The 14958-nt window shown below is 42.4% G+C and overlaps 2 protein-coding genes across 3 annotated transcripts; one reads left to right on the forward strand and one right to left on the reverse strand.

The window, feature by feature from the left end:
* Window positions 1–1691: 1691 nt before the first annotated feature.
* LOC139550988 (protein odr-4 homolog) lies at window positions 1692–10261 on the forward strand. 2 transcript variants are annotated; one of them, XM_071362315.1, is made up of 14 exons: window positions 1692–2065; window positions 2499–2602; window positions 3048–3194; window positions 3356–3451; window positions 3581–3687; window positions 3883–3919; window positions 4042–4185; window positions 4452–4547; window positions 4634–4690; window positions 5269–5400; window positions 5556–5640; window positions 8420–8605; window positions 9145–9279; window positions 9510–10261. In XM_071362315.1, exons 2-14 carry the CDS (start codon window positions 2504–2506, stop codon window positions 9575–9577), a joined length of 1389 nt encoding a protein of 462 aa, XP_071218416.1. In that variant the 5' UTR covers window positions 1692–2065; window positions 2499–2503; the 3' UTR covers window positions 9578–10261. The 2 variants fall into 2 exon arrangements, with proteins under 2 accessions (XP_071218416.1, XP_071218417.1); XM_071362316.1 differs by having other exon boundaries at window positions 2048–2134.
* An 87-nt stretch (window positions 10262–10348) lies between these two features.
* On the reverse strand, window positions 10349–14719 carry pdca (phosducin a). The gene is made up of 4 exons (XM_071362317.1): window positions 14605–14719; window positions 12009–12067; window positions 11549–11682; window positions 10349–11308 (listed from the first exon to the last, which is right to left on the reverse strand). Exons 2-4 carry the CDS (start codon window positions 12055–12057, stop codon window positions 10784–10786), a joined length of 708 nt encoding a protein of 235 aa, XP_071218418.1. The 5' UTR covers window positions 12058–12067; window positions 14605–14719; the 3' UTR covers window positions 10349–10783.
* Between the last annotated feature and the right edge of the window lie 239 nt (window positions 14720–14958).

Genomic DNA, 14958 nt, shown 5'->3' on the forward strand with positions numbered 1-14958 from the left:
GACCTTCCCACCCCTCCCTATACATCCTATCAATCCCTTCTAACTGTGCTAACATGAGAGGTTTGCAGGGGTTGTATAAATGACCTATACAATGTAACCTCTATTCCTACATAATTTATACCCCACACATTCCAATTTCTGTATCTCCAATACACTATACGCATTCTTTAATGAACGCAGCACAACACCCACCCTAACTCTCAACTTTGATTTTTTGATTTTTTTATTTTTTTATTTTATTTTATTAACAACAAATCAATACAGAAAGTACATGAGGGAACACAAGTTTATATAGATTATATACAATGGACAATCGAGCTAGGGGGTACAATATCACATTACAATTACATAAGGACCTTAAGGGACATACATACACTTACAATTCTAACAGCTTTTTTGTTAGTAGAGTATTTAACTGTCTTAAAATACAGTTCAATTTCTTTTTGTAGATTAAGAAAATTTGTTTTTTTGTTTGGAAATTTACATTTGTGTATATGAAATTTGGCCAAAAGAATAATGAAATGAATTACATAAAAATGTTTCAGCTTATTTCTATCGTATGTAAAGCATCCAAGCAGTACATCTCTCCACAATAGTGTAAATTCTTCGTAAATGTGTTCAATTATAAATCTACTGATGTCTTGCCACAGTTTTCTTACATGAATACAATGCCAAAAAAGATGCAACACTGTTTCTGGGTGGTCATTACAAAAGGAGCAATTTGAGTTGATGTTTTCCTTAAACTTCTTCATATAGTAGTTGGCAGGATAATATTTATGAATAATTTTAAAGGAATCTTCCTTAATTTTGTTAACAAGTAGGTATGTGTGTGGCAACATCCAAACTTTTTTCCAATAGATATTATCAATAAATCCATTCCAATAAGGCATGACATAAGGTATAGATACAACATCCTGCTGAAACAAGGTTCGTATCGCTCTGTTCGCTCTGTTGAATGGACCAAAAGAGAAACAAATCTTTCCTACTGATGAGTCAACAGGGTCAATAGAAGGTAGGCTCTGAGGGCCAGGTCTTGACACGTTCCTGAATAACAGAGCAACACCAGAGGGAATGGCGTCTAAAACAATTGCAAAATCTTTAGGTGTCACAGGGACCTTGTAAAGTGATAAGAATTCCTTATAACTGAGTAAAAGACCCTCTGCATTTACCAGTTGGCTCACCAATAGGATATTATTTCGGAACCAATATTCTAAAAACAAAGAAGTATTTTTATACAATATATCCCGATTATTCCATATATAATATCTGTGTGGAGAAAAATTGTGTTTATAAATTAAGGACCATGACAAGAAAACCTGCCGATGAAAAGCAGAAAGTTTCACTGTAATTTTGTGAATATCCCTACCCCTCAACAACAAAAAAAAATCTACCCCTCAACTCTATCACGCCGTTCCCGAAAACCTACGTTATCAATAAGCGACACATAACATTATAGGAGATTGAGGGTGCGTTCGTAAATTAACTCTGGCTATCTAGTCATATTTCAGAGCACACTAGTCTGAGTGTGCCAGCGCGCAGAATTACTGATTAATTAAATAACTTTCAACACCCGTTGAATATGGCGGTGTCAGTAAACGTCGGCAAAAAAACGTAATTAAATTGTTGCCAGCAGCACAGTTACAGTCACCAACGCTCTGGGTATCATGAAAACAGCCTAACCAGATCTGATAGGGCGAGTAAAATGGTCAGAGTGAGGTGTTCTCTCATTTGTGTCTGAGAGTAGCTAGCAAGGTAGCTAACGTTAGCCAGTTAGCTTGGCTGCTTGTCTGCCGTTGTGAGGACAGAACGTTCCGATCAACCCTACCTCTCAGCCAGAGAACGCTCCAAGAGAGAAACGCTCTGAATTTAAGAACACCAGAGCGCACTGGCACTCCATAGTGAATTTACGAGCATACCCTAAGTATCATCCAATCAGAAGTAGCGCTGATTATATGGTCCAACCATCTTCCTCGGGTGCAGTGACGTACATTTCAAGCGACGTCACACGTATCAACATTCATCTGCTGCTGGAGCTGTTCATGAAGTGAACTCTCACGTCAATCTGGTAGCTATAACAACGAATTTAAGCCTACATTTGAGTGATTTGAAGATGAACGCATAAGCTTACAAAACGGTGCGATTGTCAAACCTCTAGGATTTGGTTTTGTTTGAAAGCCAAGTTATCCATCCACTGAGCCAGACTGAGCTAACTAGTGAGCTAACGTTAGCTAGCTAACAGCTGTGGTGAAATATATAGCTAACTAACGGTAACGTTAGCTAGCTAAATTAGCTTCTGTGTCAACAAGTTGTTCTGCTAAACCAATTCACTAGTTATTTGAAATACTCTGCCGTGCTATTTAGATTTTTTTTGTGTTTGACGACTTTTGAATATAACATTGCAGAGCATCACTTGACATCTTCATGATGGAACGTTAATGTGCAGTCACTGGACTGCACGTTAATGTGCAGTCACTGCCTTTCCCCTCTTTATCCTGTAGTCAGAATGGGCAGAGGCTACATAGTAGAGGATGTGGTGGAGAAATATCTGTCCAATCTCAGTGTACCAGGTGCATCTTGTGTCACAGGACTTCTCATTGGCCAGGTAAGGTTCACTCATCATGGATCTTATACATGCAACAAACCAGTCTCCTGTCATTCACTATAAGTACACACTGTAGCAAAACGTTTTGCAAGGGGTATATTCACTAGGAACCAACAGAACTAAACGGAATCAAACAGTGAGGGACCTACCAGAATTTGTCCAATAGAAACACATTTTTGTTTAAACACTTTTCAGTTTGGAGTAAATGGTTTCCTTTGCAAAAACATTTGCAACTGTTTGCTTACGGTCTTCCTCCCCCCAGGTTTTAGTCTGTTTTTTTTCTGTGTGGTGTCTACTGAAAACGACCCAGGTGTTTTCCCTTACAGCCCGATTTGACCAAAAAATAGCCTACTTTTTCCAGAGGGCCTTGAGTTTTTCCTATGTAGGTCACATGACTAGGAAAACCTCTTGGTCCTAAGTAGGACATTCTTGTCTCTTTTGGCAGAGTTCGTCCCAGAGAGACTTTGTGGTGCTGGCTGTGAGAACACCTCAGAAGGACACAGAGGGACAGCGGTCTCCGTCGGTCAGCAGGAGAACTGGAGACTCACTGGAACACCTGGACGTGGAGTGGGTCACCGAGCATGCCAGACAGGTAGATAACGATGATAATGCAACTTTTAAAATGAAAACGTCACGTCTTCTAGTTGGTTCACATAACATTACACAGTTTAAGCATTGTGAGCCATCACTTGTATCTCAATCTCACTCTGTCATAATGTATAATAATAACATAATAATGTATGTTTTCTAAAGGTCTCCCGGATGTTACCGGGAGGTATGTCAGTTATAGGTGTGTTTCTTGTCACCCCACCTGAGCTGTCCAAAGAGGCTCAAAATACATTGAGACGGGTAAGCAACACAAACTAAAACTGAGGCAAGATTGTTGGCATTACTTTTGATAGAGATCATACATATTAATAACAGGAACTGTATTGATAGAAAGTGGGCCTCTAGTTTAAACTAGTGTGTCTTTTGCAGTTGATCTTTGCGGTGGACAAGCATATATCCAAGGGACGGCTATGGAGTCTAACAGAGGAGGACGTAACAGAGAAGGTCACACTTCACATCTGCTCCAAAACCAGGAAGTATCCTTAACCGCTCCAACTGATGGGTCAAATTGCTCTCAATTGCATCATCTGTTTGCTGCCCAAAGACAATAAACGATGAACAGTGGTTTCACCATAGTCCGTAGTAAATGTGATGACATCTTTGCCGAGTTGTGTGCTTCATACAAGGAGAACCCTTAGCATTGGAAAACGCCTTTAACTCCACTTTCTCAGAGTCGTTTGCAGAACATTTGATGTTCGAGATCCCAAGGTGAGTTCATAGGTGTGACAGTATTGCCTTTTTAAAGCGGTCAATTGTCCTCTACTGCTCTTTTCTGTGTTCATATTCATCTTTGAAAAAAGTCTTAACTGCATTCTGATTGGTGATTTCAGAGTTCTGCCAAGCCTGCTGATTGGAAGTACCAGTCGGGGGTGTGTACTTCCTGGCCATTGTTGACATGCTCAGTGGGACTGAACCTGGTGTTCCCTGTGTTAGAGATGCATGTCTTACCACAGGACATGGAAAAGTGTATGAAGGTGAGTGGGTTATATTGGATATTAATTACCTGTAAATGTATTATTATATTACCCTTAGGAAGCGCCATAGGAACGCTTATAGCACCCTTATTAAGCTTGTCAGCATTACGTCACTATGTGAGAGATTAACAACCGTATATTTCAGGAAATGCCTTTTGAGGTCCTCTTTAGCAGAGCTCACTTTGACTCTGACGTTCTCAAACAGGACAGTAGATTGAAATGTCAGTTCTAGTGGAACCAATCATTTTTGTTTTGTGTGATTTCAGGAGGGACTTCAAACGTGGGCGAAGCAGATTGAAGATGGGCTTTGCCTCATCAATGGCGACGCGATGCCTGGCGAGGTGGAGCTACTGGGAGGGCAGGTAAACACAGCGGTCCTTTTTGGGTGGCACGATGTCGCTCATAGAAATAGATCACGGCTTTTAACAAGTCTGTGTTTTCTGTTCAGAAAAAGAATGCAAAGGCTGTTCAGCAGACGTTCCGAGCCCAGATCCTCATCCCGATGGTAAGAATATCATTAGTAGGGAGTTTTTTGTTGTTGTAGCCTATAACAAGGGCTCAGAGTTTTTCCTTGCTGAAGTTGATTTGTGTGTGTGTGCCTGTGCGTCTGTTTGTGTGTTATGCTTCTGTGAGTGTGTGCCTAATTTCGTGTGCGTGTATCATAGATTGAATAGAGCAAACGTGCCCATTCAAGTCAATTATGACATAATGGGGTGGACTGGCAGCCATTGCGAGTGTACCCATAGGAGCAATGCACGAAGTAAAAGCAGGAAGTGTACCCTTTAATCTGTGCTGTGATTTGTTGAGTCAACTCAACTGACATTACAACAAATGCATTACATTGCATGAGCCACATTGTATCAGTTGGCATCATTTAAATTAATGTTCTTCATTACCATGGTAATCCCAGAATCAGTTGATAGAACATTCAATATTACCATGGAAATGATTACATCACAATACCAGCTAGCCATTGTAAGTGTATCCATTAGTTTACCAGTCAAATTGCCAGGGTTAGAGGTTCCAAGCCCGTTCTATTCATTTCTATGGTGTGTATATAATGTCCGGTCATCTCTCCCTCAGGCGGAACCCCAATCAGAGCGGAGATCGACGGCGTCTGTGAAGGTGTGCAGTGGGTCTCTCACCCTGAAGGGAATGGTGCAGTGCAGGGCCTACCTCCACAGCAACAAACCCAGAGCCAAGCACGCTACAGAGGTACTGCACAACACACACACATATATAGTACATTGGCAACCAGAACTTTCTCTCAACCAGATCTTGCACACCATCCAGGTCTTAGCAACTGAAGGTTATTTGGAAATACGCATACATTTGATCTTTCACTTTTTTCTCATGCCTTGTCCTGATAGGTCATCAAGAGAGATGTCATCAACACGGTGTCTAGCAGAGTGGAGATGTTCCTGGAAGATCTTTTAATGGAGGGGGAGGACAAAGGCACAGTATTCGTTCTCTACTTTAGCTTGGGGGTTAGATAAATATTGTTCATATTATTAACAGAACAGAACTGAACTGCAGTGCTGTCAGTGTGCTTAGCAAGCTATGCAGGCCAACCACAAGATGGCACTGTTGACCATTCACTTGTTGTCGCTATACTCACTGTCCCACTTGTTCTCCTGCATAACAGCATTGAGGTACAGTACCAGTCAAAGGTTTGGACACACCTACTAGGGTTTTTCTTTATTTGACTATTTTCTACATTGTAGAATAAAAGCGAAGACATCAAAACTATGAAATAACACATATAGAATAATGTAGGGATGCACGATATATCGGTAAGCATATTGGAATCAGCCGATATTAGCTAAAAATGCCAACATCGGCATCATCCCGATGTCTAGTTTAACGCCGATGTGCAAAACCGATGTCAAAACGGACGTGCATACTTATATAACGTAGGTAGAGGACGTAATGACGCCATGAAAAATACAGCTCTACACAGAAGAAAAGCTGAAAAATACTAAGCGCACACTTCCAACAACTTCGAGCAGTCATTTGAAAGAGTACGACAATTTCAGCGCGACAACTCAAAGGTGAAATCCATTAACGGCAAGATAATGGAATTAGATGCCCTTGACAATCAACCGTTCTCTGTCGTGGAAGATGTTGGCTTTCGCCGACTTTTCGAGCACCTCGAGCCCCGGTACACACTACCAAGTACACACTCTTTTTCAGATGTTGCCCTACCGGAGTTGCACAGTATTGTTGAAACGTACATCTACGAGCTACTTGCTATGGGCGTCACTGCTATTAGCTTCACAACATTTGGACCAGCGATGACAGCCCCATGAGCATGCTGAGTCTGACAGCACAGTGGGTCAACGAGGATGTCGTTGACCCACTGCCGTGTCTGAATCCAGGCCAACAAAAATTCTGAGATTTCCATACCCAACTAAAACATTTTCCGTCAAGATAGCATTTCCAAAGGGGGAGGAGTTGCAATCTACTGCAGAGATAGCTTGCAAAGTTCTGTCATACTTTCCAGGTCTATGCCCAAACAGTTCGAGCTTCTAATTTAAAAAATGAATCTCTCCAGAAATAAGTCTCTCACTGTTGCCGCCTGCTACTGACCCCCCTCAGCACCCAGCTGTGCCCTGGACACCATATGTGAATTGATTGCCCCCCGTCTATCTTCAGAGTTCGTTCTGTTAGGTGACCTAAACTGGGAAATGCTTAACACCCCAGCAGTCCTACAATCTAAGCTAGAGGCCTTCAATCTCACACAAATGATCAAGGAACCCACCAGGTGCAACCCTAAATCCATAAACATGGGCACCCTCATAGATATTATCCTGACCAACTTGCACTCCAAATACACCTCTGCTGTTTTCAATCAGGATCTCAGCAATCACTGCGTCTGTGCCTGCATCCGCTATGGGTCCGCGGTCAAACGACCACCCCTCATCACTGTCAAACGCTCCGTAAAACACTTCTGCGAGCAGGCCTTTCTAATTGACCTGGCCCAGGTATCCTGGAAGGATATTGACCTCATCCCGTCAGTCGAGGATGCCTGGTCGTTCTTTAAAAGTAATTTCCTCACCATCTTAAATAAGCATGCCCCTTTCAAAAAATGTAGAACTAAGAACAGATATAGCCCTTGGTTCACTCCAGACCTGACTGCCCTTGACCAGCACAAAAACATCCTGTGGCGGACTGCAATAACATCGAATAGTCCCCGCGATATGCAACTGTTCAGGGAAGTCAGGAACCAATACACACAGTGGGTCAGGAAAGCAAAGGCTAGCTTTTTCAAACAGAAATTTGCATTCTGTAGCTCTAATTCCAAAAAGTTTTGGGACACTGTAAAGTCCATGGAGAACAAGAGCACCTCCTCCCAGCTGCCCACTGCACTGAGGCTAGGTGACACGGTCACCACCGATAAATCCATGATAATCAAAAATGTCAATAAGCATTTCTCTACGGCTGGCCATGGTTTCCTCCTGGCTACCCCAACCCCGGCCAACAGCTCCGCACCCCTCATAGCTACTTGCCCGAGCCTCCCCAGCTTCAACACCCAAATCCAGATCGCAGATGTTCTGAAAGAGCTGCAAAACCTGGACCCCTACAAATCAGCTGGGCTAGACAATCTAGACCCTCTCTTTCTAAAATTATCCGCTTAGTGGGACTATCAGTTGTTTTTCAACAGGACAATTACCCAACACACCTCCAGGCTGTGTAAGGGCTATTTGACCAAGGAGAGTGATGGAGTGCTGCATCAGATGACCTGGCCTCCACAATCACCTGACCTCAACCCAATTGAGATGGTTTGGGATGAGTTGGACCGTAGAGTGAAGGAAAAGCAGCCAACAAATGCTCAGCATATGTGGGAACTCCTTCAAGACTGTTGGAAAAGCATTCCAGGTGAAGCTGGTTGAGAGAATGCCAAGAGTGTGAAAAGCTGTCATCAAGGCAAAGGGTGGCTGCTTTGAAGAATCTCATATAAAATATATTTTGATTTGTTAACACATTTTTGGTTACTACATGCTTCCATATGTGTTATTTAATAGTTTTGGTGTATTCACTATTATTCTACAATGTAGAAAATAGTAAAAATAAAGAAACACCCTTGAATGAGTAGGTGTCTCTAAACTTTTGACTGGTACTGTATATACCTCCAAACAATGACAAATCAAATACAGGACAATGACTAATTTATTCCTATCAAATCTGTAGCTAAGTGTACATAATGATTTTTCTGCTCTCCTCTATTCGGCAGGGTCAGTCGGTGTACAGCAGGGGCTCCCTCGCAGAGTGTTTGCCCCCGTGCCCGGAATGAGCCTGTGTGTGTGTGACTACATGTTCCCTGACGAGTGTGTGTCCGATGTGAGTGACCGTCTCAAAGAGATGCTGGACTGGGAGACGCCCGAGGACAGCATAGACACCTCCCAGGAGGCCGTCCCAGGTGGTTTATCATAATAACCAGGGGTCAAGGGTCAATGTAGCAGGCAGCCATAACTGTATACTACTACAGTATCAACTGTAATCTTCCAGTGACCTGGTTTGAGTCACTAAAGCCCATTGTGTAAGTGTTAGTTACTCCCTATGAGGAATGAAACAGGTATTCCAGCCGGAACCAGAGTTGCAATCACTAGCCTGAGATGCATACGATCACACCGAAAGAATGTATGTTTCTTTACTCACCTGCATGACCAAATGGGTAACATATTTCCCCACCAGGACACACAATGTTGTGGGAAAACCTTATTTTCAACTGTTTCTATTTGGTCATGTGAGGAAAGACCCATATTTTATGATTGTCATTACTCATTCTTCAAACAAATGCTATTTTCTTGGTATGTTGGTTAAGCGGTTATATCATATGGATTATTTTAGCTTCATCAATTGAGTTTTGAATCTCCATTTTCTATACTTTCCATACTACTATTTGTCTTCAATTGAGTGTAAGGTTGACATTGTATGGTGAAAATGTCTCATATTTAGAAGCTCCTACGATTGACCTAAAGAACACGGTTATTCAGAAGAACCTGAAGGCTAAATCTACTCTTGACGCTCGTCCTAAGACTCCCTCTGGAGATCCCACTGAAGCCCACAAAAGCCACAAAACATATTATGCTGGTATGTCCTTTTTAAATACTCTCTTCAAACAGCCATTTCGTCAGAAATCAGGAGGTACAATGGTCAGGATAAACACCTGGCTCTGTGGTATGTAAAGGCGTGTACAGGAAGTGTCGATAGCTTTGTGGTTATTATGTGAACCTAACACCTAACCCAAAATATGAATCAGCATCAGGTATGTAGCATAGCTTTCTCTTCACTCACCCGGATACCGTTGTGTCATTGTGTAGGTGTTGCCATGGCAGCTGCAATCGCTCTCCTAGCAACAGGCACCTCGCTGATCTACCTGAGCGACTAACGGTGGAGGCACAGGATACACACACCACGAGAGCTGTTGTTATGCGCAGTGACTTAATCGCTTGATTAATTCGATTTTCATGAAATTGAGTTGACATGGTTATTATAAAAGTATATGCAAGCTGTATGTTTGGTATTGATAATTCAACATTTTATTTTCATATGAATTGTAAAGCAGAATTGTGTAGAGAGAAAAACAATAAATAAATACAGTTCGTTTTGATTTATTTTGTTTCAGTTGTAAAAGGTTACACAAAGAAACGCGTACAGCGTATGATTTAATGTCTTTCAGAAAGTGTATGTCTAATGCCATATATTCAAAATTCCCCCGCTAATTGTTGTTCAGTTCTTTCAGTCATCAACAGATATTCTGATGTGTGCCAATCATAAACTTTCTGCTCTATCCTCACATATTGCCTAATGCCAACCGTATCGGACCTCTCCTCAACCACAGTGCTGGCACAACGAACAACGGACATGCGTCAGAAGTGCTTAGAGCGTCTGGATTCAATCTCGTTTTTTTGCAATGACTTAGGCCTACGGTATGGTCTTGTATGATGGGCATATTCTATGCTTTGATCCTCCCAAAGGATCGTTCATGCTTGGCCTTAATATCGGAAATACTGTATTTTATGTATTCATCTATGACTTAATTGAGCAGAATAAAGAAGTCCGTTCAAAGTAACTCACTTTTGGTGTGTGTTCTATTCATGTTAAATGCTGTTAGTTAATAGTATTAAAACAATTAGACAGAGAAATCAACCAACACTTCCATGGGGAAATACTGCTTTTAATGACTGACTTGAGGTTAACACTTTGTCCCTTTTGATTTCAAACTTCTTGAAAATATAGCAGAAAATACAATGACATTGGGCCAATGGTGATAAACAAGCCCACGCCATAAAATGGGGTGCATTACTCCAACCGCAGGATCACATACTGTGACGCCAACACAACCTTTCACAAAGATTGCAATGTCATATACTTATCAATAATATACCAATACAATGGTTAAAACGAAAAGAAAAAAGCATTTCGTAGTGATACACACATATTGAGCTAGTAATGGCTGCTTGAAATCTGTAGCTTTGCCCATGTTAATGGACACTGCCTGTGGTAAACTGAAGCTGTTTAAAAAGACTGCATTTACAGTAGGCTAATGGGTCCAGAAATGTGCACTGACTCACTGACACCCTATAAAAAACCCTTACTCCACCTCAACACCTGCCGCCTCCTCCTCATCAGGACAAGCCACAAACTCCTTCTCGGGGAGGAGGCCGTATTCATTGAGGAACGCTTCGATATCGGCGGCGAAGAACTCCTCGCTGAGGTGCTGTGTCATGGACAGGAAGTTTCCTAGCAGCTCGCCTGCTTTGTAAACCAGCATGGCGGGCAGCACGTCGTCTGAGAAGCGCTCGCCGGCACCCGTTGCGGCCGCCTCGATGCGGCAGAACTTGATGCTGGGGTACTCGGTGGCCAGGCAGTCTAGGCAGGAGTTGAGCGCCTCGCAACCTTTGACTCCGTCCTTGTAGATGTGGACGACTACCAGGGTGAGCCGGTGCTCCTTCTCAATGACCTCCAGGAAGGCCTCGCCATTGTCCAGCTCCACCACGCTGTCGAACGTCGGCCCAAAGCTGAATCGCTCGTGCATCTCCTTCATGCACTGCTTGCGGTACTTACGCAGGCCCTTCTCATCCTCCTCTGCGATCATCTCGTACTCCTGGACACTCATCTGTCAAGAAAAAGTGATAGGAGCTGAGTCAGGGCTCATTTGTATTATGTATGGGGACTGAAACATAAAAGTAGAATTGACTTGAATGGAAAAGTCCCTTCTAGTCATTTTATTTCTATGGGTTAAAATAGGTCACGTAAACACATCTCGATTCTCAAGAGTTTTGCTAGACATATGCCTCCTTCTGTGGTCAAGTCTCTTAGTGTCTGACTGTATGGTTGTGTTTGAACGCTGACTGACCTTGCGGTTAAGTCTGTCGTGGATGTCGTCGCTCTGGGGGTTGGATATCTGTCTGAGGAGCGCCTTCTTGCTGGGAGGGGTGTCCTGGTCCTCACACTTGAACTTCCTCCAGTCATTGATTACACCCTTGGGGCCTTGTAGAGGAATTGAGACATGTATAATAGACTAGAGAGGCTGATGTCATTTAACTACATCTCTAGAATGTGCTGATAACGGCAGCCATACTGGTAAGGAAACATTACAAATGTCAAACTCCATTCTAGTGTTCTATTTGTAATTCTATGGATTGAGAGGGGTCGATCAACATGTGAAAACAAGAATAGAGGTTAACAGAGAAAAGTCTGTGCATCAGAAAGAGAGTTTATACAGACTTCGCTCTCATTTCAATTGAAGTTTGGATGATAAACAGTGGACCTAATAAAGAGTTCACTAAAAGGGTGAACAGTTGATGACGTGTCACCTGTTTGGATTGCTGGCACCTCATCTTCAGCTGGTGTTGGGCTTGACATACTGAACTTTCTGAATGAAGAGACAAAATCCTAAAGATTAGCAATGAAAACCGTTTTCTTATCACCATTTTGTCAAAGAGACTGGCTTGTAACAAAACTGTAGCATTGCATTGGTTCATCGGTGTCCGGGCTGTGTACTGTATACTGCAGTATGTTGTGATTGTCAGAGACATTCAGAGGGAGCCAGGTTGATGCAGTATTATCAGATTATGATTAGGTCTAATACTTAGGGTTTTCTAAGACTGTGTTAATTCATGGGCCTACATGTGTAAGACAGCTGGGACATAAAGATGACAATGTGCCACATGTATGATACAGACCCACATAACCACTAAGCCAAAGCCTAGGGATTGTATGAGGAGCCAATACAACTCTTCAGGTGTAGCATCGGAAGAGGCCATAAACAAGCTTCTTTACAAGCCTATGCTTCTGAGTGTGTGTCTTGTGTTCCTAGGCCAACTCAAAACAATGCGTCAAACCGAAGTCTTACTAATCCTGATAACCCTTGTGATATAGGACACCCTGCCCCAAAATCTCTCTTTCTCCCTCTTCAACATTACAGCAACTACATTACAACATCTCTTTTTTACAACAAACCTTCCTCATTGACTTTCTGTGTGCGTTGTCACTCAATTTGAAAAGCTACTTTGGCCTTTAGGGCCACCGTAATACAGAATGAACTCCATCATTTCTAAAAAGCTAAAATTAAACTTAATCTTTGATGATAATACAATAACTGCCAACACTACTTGTTAGATTCTTACAAAACATGTACAGTATGTCAATGTACACTGAACAAAAATATCAACGCAACATGTAAAGTGTTGGTCCCATGGTTCATGAGCTGAAATAAAAGATCCCAAAGAGTCTCCATACGCACAACAAGCTTATTTTGCTCAAATTTTGTGAACAAATGTGTTTACATCCCTGTTAATGGACATTTCTAATTTGCCAAGATAATCCATCCACCTGAAAGGTGTGGCATATCAAGAAGCTGATTAAACAGCATGATCATGTGCACCTTGTGCTGGGAGCAATATAAGGCCACTAAAATGTGTAGTTTTGTCACACAACACAATGCCACAGATGTCTCAAGAGTTGAAGGTGTGTGCAATTGGCATGCTGACTGCAGGAATGTCCACAAAAGCGGTTGCCAGAGAATTTAATATTCATTTCTCTACCATAAACCGCCTCCAACATCGTTTTAGAGAATTTCTTTACCTGTGGGATCGTCTGAGACTTGCCACTCGGACAGCTGATGAAACTATGGGTTTGCACAACCGAAGAATTTCTCGACAAACTGTCATAAACCGTCTCAGGGATGCTCATCTGTGTGCTCGTCGTCCTCACCAGGGTCTTGAACTGACTGCAGTTCTGCGTTGTAACCAACTTCAGTGGGCAAATGCTCATCTTCGATGGTTGCTTGCACACTGGAGAAGTGTGCTCTTCATGGATGAATCCCGGGTTTCAACTGTACCGGGCAGATGGCAGACAGTTTGTATGACGTCGTGTCGGTGACTGGTTTGCTGATGTCAACGTTGTGAACAGAGTGGCCCATGGTGGCGGTGGGGTTATGGTATGGGCAGTCATAAACTATGGACAACAAACACAATTGCATTTTATCAATGGCAATTTGAATGCACAGCAATACCGTGACGAGATCCTGAGGCCTATTGTCGTGCCATTCATCCACTGCCATCATCATGTTTCAGCATGATCATGCACAGACCCATGTCGCAAGGATCTATCTGTACACAAGTTCTGGAAGCTGAAAATGTCTCAGTTCTTCTGTGGCCTACATACACACCAGTCATCTCACCCATTGAGCATGTTTGGGATCCTCTGGATTGACACGTACGACAGCGTGTTCGATCCAGCAACTTCGCACAGCCATTGAAAAGGAGACAACATTTCACAGGCCACAATCAACAGCCTTATCAACTCCATACGAAGGAGATGCGTTGCGCTGCATGAGGAAAATGGTGGTCACACCACATACTGACTGGTTTTCTGATCCACACCCCTACCTTTTATTAAAGGTATCTGTGACCAACAGATGCATATCTGTATTGTTGCGTTTATATATTTGTTCAGGTTATTTTGGTTTGTCTTGTACGTCGTCATTGTGTCCAAGGTAAACTCCCAGTACTGTAGGCTCATTTGTCCCCCAAGTTGGTGTTGTCCTACAGTAAGTTACAGTATAGTCTTCAGGTATACAGTACATGCACAAGCAAAGCATTACAGTGGTTCCCATGATGTTGGCATGAATTATGATTATGGGCGCCTGATGTTGTCTTGTATTGTTCTGGCGACATGACCTTGAAATGTTGAAATCCTTATCACTCTACAGAAACAGAATAGAGTAGGCCAAATGTTTTCCACGTGTATCTTCTAAAATTATGGATGATCACTTCAGATTTCATCAAATCTTTCATTCATAATTTATCTTCTCCAATCCTAGTGGAGAATTAGACCACATCTTTCACTGCTCTGTCAAGTAGATTCAATATGAATTAATAATCAAACGATAGCAGCAGCAATGCTTACCTGTGTGGGTAGCTGCACTTCCTTCTTGCAGGTTAGTCTCCTTATAGTCCTGACCAGGTTTGTTGTTGCTGATGCGTAGGAATGGGTTTCGTCTGAAGACAGCTGGGGAAGGCTGTGTGGAATTAGACGTGAATTAATTATCGATATCATCATAGTGACATCTCTCCCAAGTCCTATGGTGACGTGTATAATAGGATTAGGAATTAGACCTGCTCAGAGAAGAGTATATGTGTGTGGGAGAGCGACATGGAGAGAGCAACAGAGGGGTTGTTGAGAGGTGTAGACGATTTTCTGTCCGTATGTGATGTGCACTTTTTCTCAGTGTATGTGATATGCAAGACATGCATTGTCATT

The sequence above is a fragment of the Salvelinus alpinus genome, chromosome 23, assembly GCF_045679555.1.
Source record: "Salvelinus alpinus chromosome 23, SLU_Salpinus.1, whole genome shotgun sequence".
Lineage (NCBI taxonomy): Eukaryota > Metazoa > Chordata > Actinopteri > Salmoniformes > Salmonidae > Salvelinus > Salvelinus alpinus.